Below are 20,122 nucleotides of genomic sequence, written 5' to 3'. Positions count from 1 at the left end.
CGCATATTTCCCGATAAAATATGGCAGATGGAAGTAAATAACGTCTACAAAGGTGATATTTCACAGTAATAAAGAAGTATTTGGTTCATAACTGGATCGTATGGGGTAGTATTGGGTAGTATTGGGTGGTTTTGGGTAGTATTGGGTGGTATTGGGTAGTATTGGGTAATTAGACGCGCCCCTTCTTATTGAAGAGTTCGAATTCTCGGAATACCTTTGGCGTTTTCCATTTGCATCATTACATTAAATATGGCAGCCTCCACAGAAAACACGTTGTTCCAGACTGCTGTGCAGAGAGTTCTTGATAGTTGGACTGTGCTTCAGGTAGGGATCATAGTCATGACTTTTTTAATCAAATCGTATGTTATCGTGAGTATTTTGTGATTCTTATACACATATACTCAGGGTCTTTTAGGCACGTCTAATTAGCTTGCTTATATGACAAGTTATGTCAGTCACTGAGTCAGTGCACAGGGGCACGGTTCAAATTATATCTGAGGTAACAGGGACACTGTTCAATTTTTATCAATTTATATCTGAGGCCTCCTTGTTTATGTTATTATGTATGGTAAACAAATAGACCTGAGACATAAATTGATAAATTGAACCGTGAACCTTGTGGCCAGTGTCTGTGATGATGAACAAATATAGCAGGGTCAACTAAAAATATAAAGTAATTCTTTCACCAATGAAAAGTAAATACTTCATGGGTCACTTAATTGGACAGTAAGCCAGTTTCTTTACTGGTTTCTGCACAATTGTATGCTATTAATAATTCATACTTTCTGAGGTCAACTGTAAACTCACACTCAAGGGAAGCAATCAATATCTTATACTGAAGTAAAATCACAGCAAGGGAGACAACCCTTACAATATTGTCATCCTAAAGTAAAGTATAGTTTATTTCTGATAACTCCACATTACCAAAGTTTTTATATCAGGTATATTAAATCTTAATTTTCAAATGTTAAACAGTCACTAACAAAAAATTACCTTAAAAAATTAAAGGACTGTTCTCCATATCGGTTATAAACACGGACAAAATAGAATTTGTTCAATATATAGACATTTACTAACCCTACAGAAATTATTTTGTGGAAAACGACTATAGCACAGGGGAGGCAACTCATACACAAACTGTGGTTGTGGCAAAGGGAAAAAAATTGTGCATCAACATGCAAGAACAAATCATATTATAAACAACCTGTAAATTATCTACGTTCTCTAATGCACCAGTTGAAATCAGCTAAGGGAAGCTAACTACTCAAATAAAATTATGAAAAACAAAAATGCGGTCATCTTGGGACAACGTTATCACGATTGGGATGAAAAGTATGTTATTTTTTATACTTTAAAGAAATGTTACTTTGTCAGCATTCGTGTGAACGGTATATAATACCATGATAATGAGTTCCCCAACTAACTGAGTAGCTGTCATTCAATTAGTACCAAGCATTTTGTTAAACAAACCAAGGTACCATATACAGCATTACCGGCGAAAGTGTCATGGCGTTTTCTAACATTACGGAAGTATAAGAGTTATCTACCTTGGAGCGACCTCTGCTGACAATTGACGTGCCTAACAGATATGTATTAGCTCCCCAACAGCACCACCGAGTCTGATCACAGGGGCTTATATAGACTTGTATGATAAAAGGTTCAGATCAATAATTGGTAAATACAGCGGTCTGAAATTCTGTCAAAAATTAATAATAACAGTAATAAAAATAAATACAATATATATATATATATGCTCTATTTTTTTTAAACACATCATTATAGGTGGGTTTTTTTGTATTACTGTGATTATTAATTTTTGACAGAATTTCAGACTCCCAGTCCTGTGGTAAATTTAAGCCATAATCTTCAACTTGATTAAGTAGCTAGGTCAGTATATGGAATCAGTAGAATTAGAAAACGTCAAATATTACCCCTTCTACAGTCTACACTGCACTGTAGACTACTCCAGCACAGTACAGGATTTGTCAAAGCAGTTACCTACTGCATGGAATTAGATACGATGTTCCTAGCCATAGAGGTGCGAGAGTCTATGAGCCCCCTCATCTTGATTCAGAACTGGCCAGATGCAGTGTATGCAGATGGCTATCTTTATCATATGATTTTAATATGATTTTGCTGTATGGCATGATGGTTTGATGCTACAATTGCCAATTCATTGATCTGGAACTACAAATGCTTCCTTTCGAATGTTGTAAATTTCTTTCCGTGTTGTTCCCAAATCTTAATGGTGGCCATGTTCATGGTCACTATGTCGGATCCCAAACACCTTCCAGTTTCTCTGCTGTATCTGGCTTCTCAGTTCTTGCATTTTTTTTATCACTCATTTTGCTATGTTTTCTTCACCCGTTTATCCTTAATGCATACAATATATTTTGGGTAAATTGTTCTAGCCCTCGCTTTGTTCATTAAACTCTTAATCCTACCTCTATATATATCCTAAGACTCTTATCCCTAACCCAAACTTTAAACCCTAAACATAGTAGAAAAAAATGATTTTGATGTAAATATTGATATGATATCTATTACAGCTTGCTGTTGGTCATGGGTTTGGAGGAGGAGAGAGTCGAGAGAAAGCACAATGGATGGTGTATGCAATTGACCAGTGGTTCAAGGAAAATAGTAAGTTCCTCAGATATCTTTGGAATGAATTATGCAATAAAAAATCTTTTCTTCTATCAAAATGTTTAAAGCATTCCCCCAGTAAATTTGCAGAAAAGTTAACATGATAAATATCCTGATTGTTGGTGCAGTGATTATATGCTCCCTGCCTAATTATATAGGGGTCCAGGGAGTGAATCCCTTTAGTAGAGCAACATCGTTTTTATAAAATGAAATCCATGTAACAATATATTTATTTCTATGATTTTTTGCTATAATTATTGTACCACAAGTATCAAAAAGGTAAAGCTCTCATAATTCTAATCTGAACATGGCGAATTAAAGAGTTGACCGAAAAAGTAATTAACTCATTCACCCCTGAAGACACATTTGCACTCTTCCAAATCAAAGGTTGGAGTAGTTCATTATGAAACTTCTGGGGTGAATGAGTTAACAAGTTATACACATTGCATAAATATTGAGTAGATTATTGACAGACAATACTGATACTGTCGTTAAGTCTTCACTCTTACTCCAGAGAACATTGAGACGTATGAACTGGAGAACTTCCTGGAGGATGTGATGAACCACGAGTTTGATACCATTATCGATGATGGGAGTCTGCCCAGAGTAAGTCTGTGATCATAGGCATTATAGATGATGGGAGTCTTCCCAGAGTAAGTCTGTGATCATAGGTGATCATACACTTTACTGTTCTATTATATATATATTAACAAGTATTTGCTTAAGTCTTGGTTAAGATCTGATCTGGTAAGTGTACATTAGAAATGGCATGATCCTGAAAATAGAGAGCATGTCTCAGATACACATGAATAGTGGATTCATCCTGCACAACACACCTACATATATTTATAAACTACATTATAAATAACAACAAGCTAAAGTGTTTTGTAAATATCAATACCATGGTTACCACATCAAAAAAAATGCAAGTTTTAGCAGAGGTCATTCCTGTGGATTTTGCAGAATATTTATACATATGCTGGGTACAAAAATCAACTACATGAAAAAGCTAGCTTTTGTTGTGTAGACATACATTTGTAAATGGCCAAAACTAGTCTCAAACCAAATGCAACTTTTGTTCTTGAAAAAAATGTTAAGCCCACCTAGTCCACTTCATTATTGATATGCTAATTTTAGTGATGTTTTTTTGATACATGTAATATTACAGGGGTTATTTATTGTACAAAAATATCACCCATGTCCAAAGAATGCTGCTGTACACTGCTACCTATGGTTTGTGATTTTCATTTTGTCAAAATCAGATTTGTAAATTGTGTACCCAATATTTTGGTATATGCAAGCTGTTTTATTTTACATTATAGTAAACTAATAAAATATGTTTATAAGAAATCCCAGGGGACCTTTAGCATGTTTCACTTTTGGTAGTCAAATTTGCTCCAAGAGGGAGGTGTAGATGTTCTGATAAGGAAATGCTCGATTGCTTTGCACTTATCTTAGTCTGTTTAATTTTCTCTGTGTCACCAGATATCTACGCTGGTATGTGGGATGTATCGTCTGAGCTGTGAGGGCCGAGAGGAAGAGCTTCAGCAGAGATTACAGTCTCTGCCCCAGCCTCAGGTACAGCAGTGTGCCCGTGCACCAAGTGATGGGGAAGACGAGGTATGTACAACTTTATCTAGTGTTAAGCTTAAAAAAAGAATATTACTCAAACTTGCTTTATTCACTGTTTTTCTGATCAATTCTTATAGCAAGGGCATTTTCATTAATGCATCAATCAATTGCTATGCTTTCTTTCATCAATAAACATTTGTAATTTTTTCTCCTTTTAATTTCACTGTAGGATGACGAGGATGTTAATGATGCCATGGAAACAGGAGGGGCCAGTGCTCCTCCACCTCCTCCTTCACAATCTACCTCACAGTCAGAACAGGGCAGTGGGAGGGAGTCTCAGTCAGGTAACTACCATTACCACAGGTCCAGTACAACACGCCTGGTTTGTTTGGTCGTGTGTCTTAACAGAGACCAATCAAGTATCTGTTGACATAAGTCCCAGCTACGTTGATTGAAGTTTAACTAGAGACGTGATGTATGCTATTAAGTGACCTTATATCAATTAGTTATTATGCCTGGTGAGTTAATGTACATAGAATCAATGTCGATGAGTTGATGTCCAGTCATCCGACTTATTATAAATGATACAATCAAATGTAAATCTAACATAACTTCACATCTGGTCATGTTATGTCAAATCTGGTAGTTCCTGTGCATGTTATGTCATGTCATATCCAGTCAATACATGTCATATCTGGTCATGGTTTGTCAAATCTGATTATATCTGGTAGTTCCTGTGCATGTTATGTCATGTCATATCCAGTCAATACATGTCATATCTGGTCATGGTTTGTCAAATCTGCTTATATATGGTAGTTCCTGTGCATGTTTTGTCATATCATATCATATCATGGTATACCAGGAAAGTTTCACTGTAGTTTAAAGTTTTGCCCTTTTTACTGAAATGAGTGCATATTTTATCATTACAGCGAATATAGGTAAACGACAAATGTAGAAAATAACTTACCTGCATTACCTGTGTGTCATTGAACAGATAATTCAATACCTGATCAGGTGTGAATGTGTAAAACATTGTACCAGCCTCCTTACCTCAACTACAACCTTCTGTCTTTGTTTTAACAGCAGATCCCATGGAAGAAGAGGAGGATGGTTGGCAGGTCGTGAGGAAAGCGAAACGGAGATGAGCATAAAACACATTTGCAATAACACTGGAGTCAACTCATTACGCTGAAGATTCACACCATCCTGTCAAGTATTGATGGGGTCATCTTCTAGGCCAATGGGACAGGTCATCCTGGGGTCACCCTGGTCTGTGATAGGTCATCCTGGGGTCACCCAGGTTTGTGATAGGTCATCCTGGGGTCACCCTGGTCTGTCTCTGATCAGGGCAGTTCTCTTTTCTGTGGCCAACATGCTTAAGCTGCTTGGAAACTTTCTTGTACAGAGGGAAAATATCAATCAACTTCATGTGTTTTATCCCATAAATTCCTAAAATCCAGTTTGTAAAAATTTGGAATGAATTCCGACACTTCAGACTAAAGGAAGAACCATGGTAAGACCTTTTAAAGTAGAAAAGGAACAGGACATGAAGCAGTGCATATATATTTTGCACATTACTTCAGATATGCAACATACAAACATCAGCCAATATTTGTTTTTCTAGAACCTTCAAATATGCATGATCCCGTAGAATAACTTTTGACATGTTTGCAATGACCTTGTTCAGACATTATTCTGTGATGCCAAGACCAAGTGTGATACAGAAATGTGATTTTGTAGTCAGGGGTTTGTGGAGTGTGACCAGGATGGTATCAGTTCAAGCTGTCTTAGGTGATGGTACTTTATTACTTTAACAATTTTCTGTTTCACTCATTTTAACTCTTTGTTTTAAGGAATGGTGACATTAAAATTTCCAATACATTTAATATGATTGTAATGAGAGCATTCAAATACCGTGTTGGTAGTGTTAAATTTTATAAGAATTCAACATCAGTGAAAAACATCATGTATGTATTAAATTTCTTGCAGACTTGAACACCCAAATATTAAGATCTGAAGCGATAGAACCTTATAACTTCATCATTTCCTGTTATCCGACTAACTATAGAAAAATAAGTTGATGGAGGACTGTCAGGTCATATTTGTTCTGAATTAACATTTTTCAAAAGTAGGTATCATTGCATTGTATCTACTAGTAGGAATCTTGTAACAGTTAAGTTATTGTTTAAAAGTCTATTTTCTGTATTCAAATTAGTTATTGTCAATGAAAGCTATTATAATTGTTCTAATTTATTCATTAAGCCAGACCTCCAACATTGTTGAACTTTTTTAAGCAGAACTTGTCTGTTAAGACAGCCAATATTGGTGACAGCATGACTTGGATCAGTTCCACAGTTTATAAAATTACATAAAGCATTATAATTTTATCATCTGTTAATATTATTAATGAAAGTGATGATTTTTTTTACTTGTGATTTGAATCACATATTAAAGTAAAACATTTATATAAGTGTACATGTTGAGTTTTTTAGGTCACCTGAGACAAAGTCTCGAGTGACCTATTGGGATCGCCTTTTGTCCGGCGTCCAGCGTGCGTCCGTAAACAATTTACATTTTCGACTTCCTCTCCAAAACCCCGGAACCAATTTCAATGAAATTTTGCAGAAACCTTCCATGGCCAAAGGTCAACAAAAGTGGTGGCCGGTTTGGTCCCCAGCCCTCAGGGGCCTGAGGGGCGGGGCCAAAAAGGGTCAAATTGACTAAAATTCAAAAATCTTCTTCTCAAGACCCAGATATGGTAGAATCAAATACTCTTCATAGATGGAAGGGTCCTAAGGTGCTTTACCAAAATTGTGAATTTCTTGACGCTGGGGTCTCACGTTTCCCTCTGGGGAGGTGGTAAACTTTATTATAGTTTATATAGGGAAATCACATTTTGGACTAACATTTGTTTAATTTCCATTTGAAATAATTCAATTTGGGTTATCATTATCAGTATTGGGTAGCAGTTTAATGGTATGCACATATGAGCCCTTACTGACCCCCCAGGGCTAAATGGAGGGGCCAAAAAGGGTTGAATTGACTGAAATTTCAAAAATCTTTTTCTCAAAACTCAGATATGGTAGAATCAAACACTCTTCATAGATGGAAGGGTCTTAAGGTGCTCTACCAAAATTGTGAATTTCATGACCCTTGTGTCTCACGTTTACCCCTGGGGAGGGGGTAAACTTTACTATAGTTTATATAGGGAAATCACATTTTGGACTAACATTTATTTAATTTCCATTTGAAATAATTCAAATTTGGGTTATCAGTAATGGGTAGCAGTTTGATGGTATGCACATATGAGCCCTGACGGACCCCCCGGGGCTGATGGGTGAGGCCAAAAAGGGTTGAATTGACTGAAATTTCAAAAATCTTCTTCTCAAAGACCCAGATATGGTAGAATCAAACACTCTTCATAGATGGAAGGGTCTTCAGGTTTATGACCTTAGGGTCTCACGTTTACCACCTGGGGAAGGAGGGGGGGGGGGGGCAAAATTTTTTATGGTTTATAAAGGCAAATGATACTTTGAATATTGCATGTTAAGGTAATAGGATTGTGTCGCCATTTCTCAGTAGAATTTATTCAAATTTTGTAGATATATTGCTTTGAAGTAATGAAAATTTTCGGCCGCAAAAAAAATATAGGTTGTCAGAATTTTAAGGATTTTAAAAGGAAATTTATGTAAAAAGGAGTGAATTTTGAAAAAAAATTGAAACACAATTTTTGGCAAAATAATGTCAATAAAAATGATACTAGTATTAATGTATATCATTTTCATAAATGCTGAAATTGTGTACAATTAATTATCTATAAACGATTAAAAATTGTCATTTTATAATAAAAGCATATACACATACCAGGTAGTAATTGAATGCAAGAGTTATCGTTCTTGAAAAATTTCACAGTAGTGAAATAGGTAGCCGGTTTCTGAAGTACAGAAAAATGGACACATGTGACTCATTGATTAAAAAACAACTGAATTAATGCCTGGATCGCTTTGCAATACTTAAATATTGAAAGAACACACTGTTATGTCAATAATAAGCATACAATATTCATCACTTTAATATTAAACATTAGATTATGCGGAAATAGTGATTCTGTCTCCCTACATTGGATTTTCAACTAGGGATGTACTTCCTATTTCAATACACTCCTATGACCTTAATAACTTGATTGGAATTATAACCCTAAGTTGACAGTTTGATACTTTGAAAATTTTGAGCAAGGGCTGTAGAGTGGGACTCAAAGGAGTCAGTGTGCTAAAATTTCTTTATTTTCCTTGTTTAGAATCGGAGGTGCTAGTTTCAAATACTTTTTAGTCTTAAATCTGTATGCTAGATATTGAATAAGGTGGTTTTATTGTTTTTTGTCACTTTGAATAATATTTCTGTTCATGTTAAAAACCAAATCAACTCTCTGTATAGATATATCAGGTGACCATTAAGGCCCATGGGCCTCTTGTTTATTTATCCCAGTACATTGTATTACAATTTCTTTCCAAGATTAGGGGAGTTACTGCCAAGTAATAGGATTGGGAAGCATATATATATATATATATGTACTGGTTTCCGGTCAATACTTTGGTAAAAACTGTTTACTCCTTGAAATTTATTTCTTAATTCACTATGATATGGAATACTGAACAGAAAAGCATTTACTTTGTCAAGTTCTGTTGATCAGTTATTTATTTTTACATAAGTGACATCAAGTAATTCTTACAGTGCCTATTGATAAATAAACAGAATGAACACACGAGAGTGAAATCATGAAAATTTTAGTCTACCGTATGTATATATAATGCATATTTTGACATATTAAAGCACAATGTCCCTAGAACATCCGCCTTCCACCAAATCCTCCACCAAAAGGCCCCCTTCTATCTCGATGACTACTGCTCCTCCCTGGTAGGAGATTGTGACCAGGTAAGGGCCCCACAGGGTCAAACCGGGGACGGAATAAGGCACTGCCCGGCTGATTACGCTGTGAATTTGGCATCAGTCTCCCTGTAATGGTCCAAAGATTAATCATAGTTGAATACTATTGAAAAGAATAAACAGAAGCACTGCCAAAAATTCAAAATTCAGACTTTTTTCTTTTAAGAAAACAAATTTTGAAATAATTGTTTATTTAAAACATGTTTGGTTCATGTTAACTTTTCTTTCGTGACACAAGAAAACTAAAGGAAAACTAAAGAATTGCCTTTCTACCGGAAAATTTCACTTAAAATGCAGCTTGTCTTTTTCCATAAAACTGATGTAAACACAATATCTGTATAATAATTATATTTTGCGAGACCATCTTATCTCTAACTGTGGTCTGTAGTAGTACAATGATATATTGTGATAAAATTACTGCATAATACATCTAAATAGGTGCAAGAAACCTGAGTGTGGTAATTAAGTGTTGGTAACACATTTGTACAAACATATGGCTCACTAACAAGCAGTGGACTTATAAGTAACGCAGAACTAGAAACAGCACGCCTATTGCCACAAGTTTTATATGCCATCACATTCATGTGAGAAAATAAAACACAAATCTTAACCATGTCACTGTATTTATCACTATTATAAGAACTCACAATCGAAAGGGCCAGTAACTGGATCAAGGTCATGGTCCCCGTTTAGAAAGCCAGGATGGAATGGTCCAGGGGGAGGTAATCCAAAGGAAGGGAGCACTGGCGGACCAAACATTGGCATTGGGTTTCTATTCCATATTCTTCTCCTCTCCTTCCTCAACTTGTACTCTTGTCTGTACAGCTGTCAAAACAATCCCCAATCCTTGGTTAGTGAATTGCACTGAAGATAAGCCCTATAAACTGCTTTGTAGGTTATATTTATTTATTATAATAGGACCTTTTATTCTGAATTGAATCGTGAAGGAAGCATTGGATATCTACCAGTTGTTTTTGACAAGACATCACAATGACTCCATTCAAATATTGAAGCCACTATACATAACCTAGTCTAAAGAATTGTAATTGGAATCATAAAAAATAAATCCAATAGTGTTGCATTGCATTGAACTACACAGATTAAACATAGGAGTGTCAGACACATGGTTTAATGTTAAAAGTATTCACAGTCAGAAGCTCCTTGTGTAGTACATTAATTAAGCCAAGGCTAGACTGTCCACAAGAATGGTGTACGCCAGGTGATCCACCGGCATCAGTGTTCAGCATCTCTAGGTTTACCACTTTCACTATATCAATTTTACATGTGACACATGGCTTGAGTTCTGCTGTGTTTTCGTTGAAAACATATAAATGGAATGTAAACCAGAAAATATTTGCCACATACTAAAAGCTGACCTTTCCGAACAGATATTATTAAACATCATTTTCATTCTCTGTAAATTGTTGAAAAATGCTCTGAAAATGTATGGGGGTTTTTTTACCTCTTCATACAGCAGCCAGATATATACTTACTCTACTCCAGTCTTGTGCCAAAGTATTGTTATTTCGATCTGGAAAGAAATAGTGTACTATGATAATAGTCAATGTTTAAGTTTTACACAATTTGATTAAAAAGAGTAAAACTTAAATCATTCCCACTAAATTTGGTTTCTCAATTTTTCTGCATGTAAATGAAATATAAAGCAGTCTGATTAAAACCAGATCTTTGAATCCACTCCCCATACTCTACGCTTTGACTGGAACGCAGAGTATCAGGAGTGGAATCAAAATCTGGTTTTAATCAGATTGGTTTTCACGTTTATTTTTTATTTATTTTTATCCAATAAAGGAGCCACCCCAGAAATAAAGCAAGAAACTTTGAAATTAAGTACAAGAACATTTTCAAATTTACAACAAGTCAACAACTAACTAAACAAAGCCAAAACGTCAATTTCCTGATTTGCTATCATTGCTGTCAAACAGAGGCCATGGTGGCCATCTTGGACTTTGAATCAGTTGGAAAATCAACAATACTAAGCTAGGGCCATGAGATGACCAGTTGCAGTGAATTTCATATTAACTGACCTTAAGAAACTTGGTAACGAGGTTAAAACGTGTTTCAGCGTCTATTTGTCCCCATTCCTCTGTTCTAAGGTTGTTTAGGTATAACACGATAACCCATCATTAAGCTGACTTTAAGATTTATCACCTTTGCCTCTATCAGTCCCCCCTTCTCTGCCTCATTCTTTATAGAAAATTAAAGTTCTCTGACTCAGGACTTTTTCTTATCAAATTTACCAATACCGTTCAAGTACTGGTGTAGTCCTCTAAAGTTTACCTTTATTTCTCCTATTGGGCTACACAACCCTGCCTAAGGATAGGCTATACAGTTCATTTATACAACACTGCATCCCGTTAGATCAGGATATTTTATGCAAATTAGGTAAAAATCCTTTAATCCACTCTTAAGGATTAGTCTTTAAAATATTTATATAACCTTGTACCCCATCCCCACCTTTCCACAACCCATTTTCCTGAAATACTACCAACAATTTTTGTTCGTTCAACAATCTATATACAAGTACACAGCTTTTTGTCACCAATGTAACTCTTTAAGCTAAACAATATCTGGTGGCCAAACTATCTTTAAAGTTATGAGTTTATGAATTTTGAGTTATGGAACTTACTGCCAAAATCCTTCAGGTAAATTCGTCTCCAGACATATTTGTCCTTGCACAAATGGTTAAACTCTTTACAAGTCTCCGACAACTTCAGCAAACTCACAACATCCAACATTCCCAGGATCTTCAACTAAAGCCAGTATACAATTTCTTAATTTAACAGAGGTACTTATATTGAAACATTACACGTGCACTTTATATACCCGTCTCAATGGCATGTATTATTGTACAGTGTTGTCCGATCATCTGTTACAAATGTATTTTCTGGATCTTACAAAATTAGCACATATCAAGATCATAAAAGGACAAAGTTCAAACAAATTTGTCTTTAAATATTTAATTGTCAAGAGTAAATGACTTTTGTATAAATTTTTAAACAATGGAAATATTTTTATAAGACGTTACAATGATACCATCATTAGGAGGTGTGTCATGGCATATTTTTAGACTGTTTTAAAGTTCAATGTCAAAATTTTAGGCCAAAGTTTATTTGACATTTTGCTTGTCTAGAGAAACGCTTTAAATGATGAAACAACTATCCATTTGTGCTACGCATCATTAAAAAATATTGAGCTGTTATAGCCTGGACAAGAATAGGGAACAGATAGAGATGGTCCAATCCTGTAGTCCCTATACCCCAATGGTTTCACAGGTAGTGGACTAATTTATCTAGTCACACAGCGTATTAAAAAGCAGATGTCTATTCACTCTCTTACCTACCTTGACTTCATGGCTGACGGCGAAGATTCCATAGAGAGGAGGAAGCCCCTGTCCTGTGAACAGTTCATGTATTACAATATAATATGTGTCATTCAATATCAGCCTACTGCAACCATGTACATATCAATAAGTCAAAGTACCTACAAACCATCAGATTGGCCACAACTTAGTGTTCCTTTAAAGTATTAGGATTTTCCTATAATTCCAGCTTTGATTAAAAAATAAAAATGGTTTAATGGAACTAGAAATAATAGCTATTTGTGAAATGTGTTAATTGCACAAGAGTTTATTAAATTATATATGAGTATACAGTCATGTGAATCAAATTGTCATATTTTTTTTATATATTTTTTAGTCACATGACTTTTTTTTTTTTTTTATCCAGACCATTTACATGTATTAGATTATTCAAGAGAAAAGCAACAAGGAGGGGGTTACAACAAAGAAATGCCTTTAAATGAATGTGGAATTGTTCACTGGACTGTTGACAGCCGATATGTAACAGTAATATGTAGTTGAATACCTGTTCTGTGTTGCTGCAGCATGGGTAGGGCTATGGAATCCTTGAACACCCTAGACAACTTCTTTAAGTTTTGATAACAGCCACAAGCTCCTATCAAAAGATATTCACACTGTCTATAAACAGTATTTACAATACAATCCCATATTTTTTATAAGACATTTTGTTAACATCTTGACCTTTCCGAGTGTACCGTGAGCATGATATGCATACTAAGTTGTGTATTTACCAGGGTACACACTTTTAATAATGGTGTTGAATTTGATAAGTTCAGTAAAATTATTCAAACTATTGGCTGTAAAATCATGCTTGTAACAAAGACTTGGTTATCTCCCCTTTATACCTTTATGATCTGTGTTTCTGATGAAATCTTTTGTGTTCAGGTTTACGTGACATGACCAGTTGTCCTCAGTTCCTCTTAGTCGACCTTCAAATTAAAAGTATCAACATATTGATATAATCATTAATTAGATTCAGGATTAGTTTGTGAACTTATTAGAAAGGTACAGGGGACAAATGACACTGTTGTACATGTATACAATAACCCTGTTTCTATTAAAAATCACATACTCAAAAAATGACGTCGTGTGTAGGATATTTCAATCTTAAATTTTTGATAAATGGTTTAAATTCATAGAACTTTTCTATGCACATTTTATTTTTTGATGTATTTTTGTTCAAGATAATTATTTAGAATTTTTGTTGATTTTTTTTAATTTTTACTTCTGACTTGGATATTTTAAATTTCCTCCCAATGTTAAAGACAAAAGACATTTTCGTTTAAAGCACAATGTCTAGTTTCAAATATACTTTTCACATTTTCAGGCGTACATCCCAGTAGACCTTTAAACATATACAGACATCGACTTAGAAAGACATGGTCAAGGCTTGTCAGAAGACAAGACCACATTTCTAGTGCAACCTTTTGGAACATGAAAAACTAAAGCAGCCCATATATAAATTATAATGCTCACCATGCACCACCAGGACTGTACCCATACTGACACAGGTAACAACAAAACATGGGTTCTCCTCCGTACAGTTGGGCTGTACATGTGTGTAGGTCAGGGAGTACTGGCCAGGCTTGTCACGCCATCCCACAGGCATTTCTCTGTCAGGGAAGGAATTGTCAGCAATAGTTTCATCACAGCTAGTATGTAAAGTACCAGTGTCTGGGGTTTTCTGAGAGACAACCTGCTCTTCAGTCAAAGTTGTAGGAACAGAAGATTTCTGTAATGAAAGATAGAAAAAATATTTATGTTAAGAATTCAAAGCTGTGCAGCTTGCTAGTCATGAACACAAGGATATGTAATTATATATTGGAGGAAAGTATACTGATAGGGTGAATATATAGATATTCTAAAAATGTTTTAATAAAAAAAATTACCATAACAACTGAAGTCAATGTTGGAGTCTTAAAATGTAATAGTTATACACTTGAATGAACCATACATGTACATCAGTGACACCACCACTGTACCTATCATATATCTGACACACCACCACTGTACATGACATATATCTGCCACACCACCACTGTACATGTCATATATCTGACACACCACCACTGTACATGTCATATATCTGACACGCCACCACTGTACATCTGACACACCAACAATGTACATATCATATATCTGACACACCACCACTGCACATATCATATATCTGACACACCACCACTGTACCTATAATATATCTGACACACCACCACTGTACATGTCATAGATCTGACACACCACCACTGTACATATCATATATATGACACACCACCACTGTACCTATCATATATCTGCCACACCACCACTGTACATATCATATATCTGCCCCACCACCATTGTACATATCATATATCTGACACACCGCCAGTGTACATATCATATATCTGACACACCGCCACTGTACCTATCATATATCTGATACACCACCACTGTACATATCATATATCTGACATACCACCACTGTAAATATCATATATCTGACAAACCACCACTGTATATATCATATATCTGACACACCACCACTGTACATGACATATATCTGCCACACCTCCACTGTACATGTCATATATCTGACACACCACCACTGTACATATCATATAGCTGACACACCACCACTGTACCTATCATATATCTGCCACACCACCACTGTACATATCATATATCTGACATACCACCACTGTACATATCATATATCTGACAAACCACCACTGTATATATCATATATCTGACACACCACCACTGTACATATATATCTGACACACCACCACTGTACATATATCTGACACACCACCACTGTACATATCATATCTGTGACACACCACCACTGTACCTATCATATATCTGGCACACCGCCACTGTACATATCATATATCTGACACACCCCCACTGTACCTATCATATATCTGACACACCACCTCTGTTCCTATCATATATCTGACACACCACCACTGTACATGACATATATCTGCCACACCTCCACTGTACATGTCATATATCTGACACACCACCATTGTACATATCATATATCTGACACCACTGTACATGTCATATATATGACACACCACCACTGTACATATCATATATCTGCCACACCACCACGGTACATGTCATATATCTGACACACCACCACTGTACATATATATCTGACACACCACCACTGTACATATATCTGACACACCACCACTGTACATATCATATAGCTGACACACCACCACTGTACCTATCATATATCTGCCACACCACCACTGTACATATCATATATCTGCCCCACCACCATTGTACATATCATATATCTGACACACCACCACTGCACATGTCATATATCTGACACACCACCACTGTACACATCATATATCTGACACACCACCACTGTACATATATATCTGACACACCACCACTGTACATATATCTGACACACCACCACTGTACATATCATATAGCTGACACACCACCACTGTACATATCATATATCTAACACACCACCACTGTACATATCATATATCTGACATACCACCACTGTAAATATCATATATCTGACAAACCACCACTGTATATATCATATATCTGACACACCACCACTGTACATGTCATATATCTGACACGCCACCACTGTACATCTGACACACCACCAATGTACATATCATATATCTGACACACCACCACTGTACATATCATATATCTGACACACCCCCACTGTACATGTCATATATCTGACCCACCACCACTGTACATATCATATATCTAACACACCACCACTGTACCTATCATATATCTGACACCCCACCACTGTACATGTCATATATCTGACACACCCCCACTGTACATATCATATATCTGACACTCCACCACTGTCCATATATATCTGACACACCACCACTGTACATGTAATATATCTGACATCTGTGAATATTCATTACAAACATAAATAGTTTATGTTCATATATCTGACACACCACCACTGTATATATTATATATCTGACACACCACCACTGTACAGGTGATATATCTGACATCTGTGAATATTCATTACAAACATAAATAGTTTATGTTCATATATCTGACACACCACCACTGTATATATTATATATCTGACACACCACCACTGTACATGGCATATATCTGACACGCCACCACTGTACATATGACACACCACCAATGTACATATCATATATCTAACACACCACCACTGTACCTATCATATATCTGATACACCACCACTGTACCTATCATATATCTGCCACACCACCACTGTACATATCATATATATGACACACCACCACTGTACCTATCATATATCTGACACCCCACCACTGTACATATCATATATCTGATACACCACCACTGTACCTATCATATATCTGATACACCACCACTGTACCTATCATATATCTGACACACCTCCACTGTACATGTCATATATCTGACACACCACAACTGTACATATCATATATCTGACATACCACCACTGTACATATCATATATCTGACACTCCCCCACTGTACCTATCATATATCTGACACACCTCCACTGTACATGTCATATATCTGACACACCACCATCATATATCTGACACACCACCACTGTACATGCCATATATCTGACACACCACCACTGTACATGTAATATATCTGACATCTGTGAATATTCATTACAAACATAAATAGTTTATGTTCATATATCTGACACACCACCACTGTACATGTCATATATCTGACATCTGTGAATATTCATTACAAACATAAATAGTTTATGTAACTATCAAGTAAAATTAAAAAACTTATCTACTTCTCTAGGAACCAAAACATCACTTCAAATTAATAGGGTAAGTTTGTTTCAATAAAGTTGACTATTTGGAATATACTTTAGTATATATTATCTAGTTAGTTAAATTAAAAAGCTAAACAATCATGCACACACTCTCTCTTTAAAATCACTTTTGACACAATCACCTTGTTAACAGTTGTATATCCTGTCTCCAGCATCAGGACATGTAGAACTGTACACATGGCCTCGGCAGAACACGAGATCCCAGCAGTCTGATACACATCGCTAAGCATGGCTGGAACTACCAGCCCATGGCTCTCACGACATAACACAGGTTCGTTCAAATATCTGTTGACCACAGCATGGTCCACACGTTCCTCTATGATGTTTGTCATCTGTTCATGTGTGTCCATTTCAGATTCCTGCTGACCTTGAGTGCTTGTCTCCGAGGAGCTTGACATCGATTGCTGGTTGAGACCTCTACAAGTTGTAATGTTGTCAGAGTTTGAGCATTCTTCGGAAAGTTGTGATGTTGCTGCTAAACTGACATTTATGTTTGCATGAGAGGAGCTTGAGGCAGATGCAGCCCCAGTACGTACTGTCTGTGTAAAGTTACCCTGACTATCTACTCCGGATGTCTGCTGAACAGAATCTGTCCACTCCTTAGACAAGAGTTGCTGTTTACAGACAGGTTTGGCTGTATCGTCATTCACCGAGGTCACCACATAAACAAGGTCCCCAGACACAATTCCTTGGCTAGCCAGAGTCTTGTTATCTTCCAATGCATCTTTCTTGTTAAGACTTAACTTGAATTCACTGAAACAAAACACCAGTTTTTAAGAAAGTTATCAAAATATAAATCAGAGTTGTACAATTTCACATTTAAAGCACTATCTCGCAAGCAGATTTTAAAATATACTAGTCTAACTTACCATATATTTTTGATGTATTTGTATAAGTAAGCTACATATTGGGGATACATATACATAGTTATCAGATTATACAGGTGCACATACAAATCTTCTAACCTGATGTCCAGGGCTAGCATATTTTATATCATGGCTGGAGACGAGTTGTTAATATTTACCATGAAAGTATACATTTTGTGTGTTGAGCTCGCAATATTTTTTTCAAAATCAAGATGGACACTGATAACAGTTAGGGTTCAACAAAGTTGTTTAATTACATCAAACTTATCTAAACTTATGTGATTTATGTTATTGATCGTTCCTTGTTTCAATATGACCCTAAATTTGATGCTGTAGTTGGTTGATGTGACCATGACTATTATATGAATTGTAGCGGAACTGGACTGTGTAGCTCACTTTGTAGAGCATCTGCCTAGAGTTCAGCGGGTCACAACCCTGGTCTGGCCAATGCATTTCTCTTTCTCCTGTTACAGAATTCTTTTGGAACCCTCTGGTTCAGAATTTAAATTGGTCTATCTCATAGGGTGATAAATGGAGACTCTGTCTGTATTGAGACAAATTAATGAACTGGACCTGTTCATCCAAAGTCGGCTTCCTTTATTGCTAACCTGACAAAAAGACCTTTTCGTATCCCATTTAAAATTGAAAGAAAATACCAAATAATGTAACGCCCTATTTTTTTTATTTTTTTTTAAGGGCGAAACAATCTACGGAAAATTCTTAACTTTAAGGGTTACAAACAAAAATGAGGTTTGAGTGTAAATAAAATAAATAAAGACACACATTCACTAGCACAAATCAAGAGGATCAGTACTTAACATTGAAGGTGCTGTCTAGCATGTATCACAAACAAAAATGAAGTTTGAGTGTAAGACACTGTCTAAACTACAACTGCATATTTTGTGTTGTTCGGGGAGAGGGTATGATTGCAGAAGCCGCGGGCGGCGTCTGTCATCTCTACTCCGTTATTCGGCAATCATTACCATTTCAGTTGCGGAAACAGTTCATACACAACATTATAAAGGCTTGACACTGAGCATGCATCATCTAATTCTTGAACTTTTGTTTCCAGACCAAACTTCAAACGGAGCTTCATTTTCAACTGCAGAGCTCTGACTATTCGTTTTTGTTTACTTCCGGGCAAGGAAGATAACTCTGTTAATATTCCTGAAAAATAGATAGATCACACACAATTTTTCCGTTCTCTGACCAGTCCACTGAAATGTCCATGTTGTATTAAAATATGACATACACTTAATTTTCATCTAAAAAATAATGTTTTAATTCTCATCACACAAAATAGCATTAATAAAGTGATGGATTCAAAATTACAAATAGTACATGAAGCTAACCATACTTTGAATTAGTGCACAGAAGTGCGTTAAAATATATAAATAATTAATAAAACAATGGTAGCTTCAAAATGAAGCATAAGATATGATAACTTATGAAACAGGAGATAAAAAATAGCTGATAATAATTAAAAAGCCTTTCAGCATGTTGTTCAAAGATCATGAATTAATGTATTGAAGTACATGTAGACATATATACTCATTGAACCCTTGGAGATCATATTTAAAAATCGATTGATGAAGGAAAGATTCCAGACGACTGGAGAACTGCCCATGTAACACCTATCATCAAGAGCGGAAACCACAACAAAATTGAAAACTATAACTACCGCCCAATAAGTCTAACATCTATATCAAGGGAAACCTTACAAAGACTAATACGCGACAAAATTGTAGAACACATGGACAATAGCAACCTAGCTCTTCACTCTCCACCAACACGGTTTTCGAGCTGGGAAATCCTGTACAACAAACCAACTGGAAGTAATGGACAATGGGCAGAGAAAATAGATAAAGGAGAAAATAGTGATACTATT

General features: G+C 35.9%; 2 protein-coding genes across 2 annotated transcripts; one reads left to right on the top strand and one right to left on the bottom strand.

The window, feature by feature from the left end:
- The first annotated feature begins 227 nt into the window (after nt 1-227).
- On the top strand, nt 228-6,627 carry LOC110467071 (pre-rRNA-processing protein TSR2 homolog). The gene is made up of 6 exons (XM_021523966.1): nt 228-324; nt 2,550-2,640; nt 3,158-3,249; nt 4,129-4,263; nt 4,445-4,559; nt 5,299-6,627. The coding sequence occupies exons 1-6, from the start codon at nt 250-252 to the stop codon at nt 5,358-5,360; spliced, it is 570 nt and encodes a 189-aa protein (XP_021379641.1). The 5' UTR covers nt 228-249; the 3' UTR covers nt 5,361-6,627.
- A 2,015-nt stretch (nt 6,628-8,642) lies between these two features.
- Nucleotides 8,643-19,373, bottom strand: LOC110467073 (F-box only protein 7-like). The gene is made up of 10 exons (XM_021523973.1): nt 19,218-19,373; nt 17,491-18,121; nt 14,015-14,270; nt 13,384-13,467; nt 13,044-13,133; nt 12,521-12,573; nt 11,807-11,930; nt 10,653-10,690; nt 9,807-9,984; nt 8,643-9,228 (listed from the first exon to the last, which is right to left on the bottom strand). Exons 1-10 carry the CDS (start codon nt 19,328-19,330, stop codon nt 9,056-9,058), a joined length of 1,740 nt encoding a protein of 579 aa, XP_021379648.1. The 5' UTR covers nt 19,331-19,373; the 3' UTR covers nt 8,643-9,055.
- Between the last annotated feature and the right edge of the window lie 749 nt (nt 19,374-20,122).

This window comes from Mizuhopecten yessoensis, unplaced genomic scaffold (assembly GCF_002113885.1).
Source record: "Mizuhopecten yessoensis strain PY_sf001 unplaced genomic scaffold, ASM211388v2 scaffold11157, whole genome shotgun sequence".
NCBI lineage: Eukaryota > Metazoa > Mollusca > Bivalvia > Pectinida > Pectinidae > Mizuhopecten > Mizuhopecten yessoensis.
Note: the sequence above shows the minus strand (reverse complement) of the source record. Positions and strands in the feature narration are given on the sequence as shown.

Bases quoted from the DNA above. Each gene is read 5' to 3' on its own strand.
- LOC110467071 (XM_021523966.1), top strand. From the start codon at position 250: ATGGCAGCCTCCACAGAAAACACGTTGTTCCAGACTGCTGTGCAGAGA. The intron at 325-2,549 runs GTAGGGATCATA...TATCTATTACAG, and splicing joins ATAGTTGGACTGTGCTTCAG to CTTGCTGTTGGTCATGGGTT. The intron at 2,641-3,157 runs GTAAGTTCCTCA...CTCTTACTCCAG, and splicing joins CCAGTGGTTCAAGGAAAATA to AGAACATTGAGACGTATGAA.
- LOC110467073 (XM_021523973.1), bottom strand. From the start codon at position 19,330: ATGAAGCTCCGTTTGAAGTTTGGTCTGGAAACAAAAGTTCAAGAATTA. The intron at 10,691-11,806 runs GTAAGTTCCATA...ATTTCTTTCCAG, and splicing joins TTACCTGAAGGATTTTGGCA to ATCGAAATAACAATACTTTG. The intron at 9,229-9,806 runs GTGAGTTCTTAT...GGACCATTACAG, and splicing joins AGTTACTGGCCCTTTCGATT to GGAGACTGATGCCAAATTCA.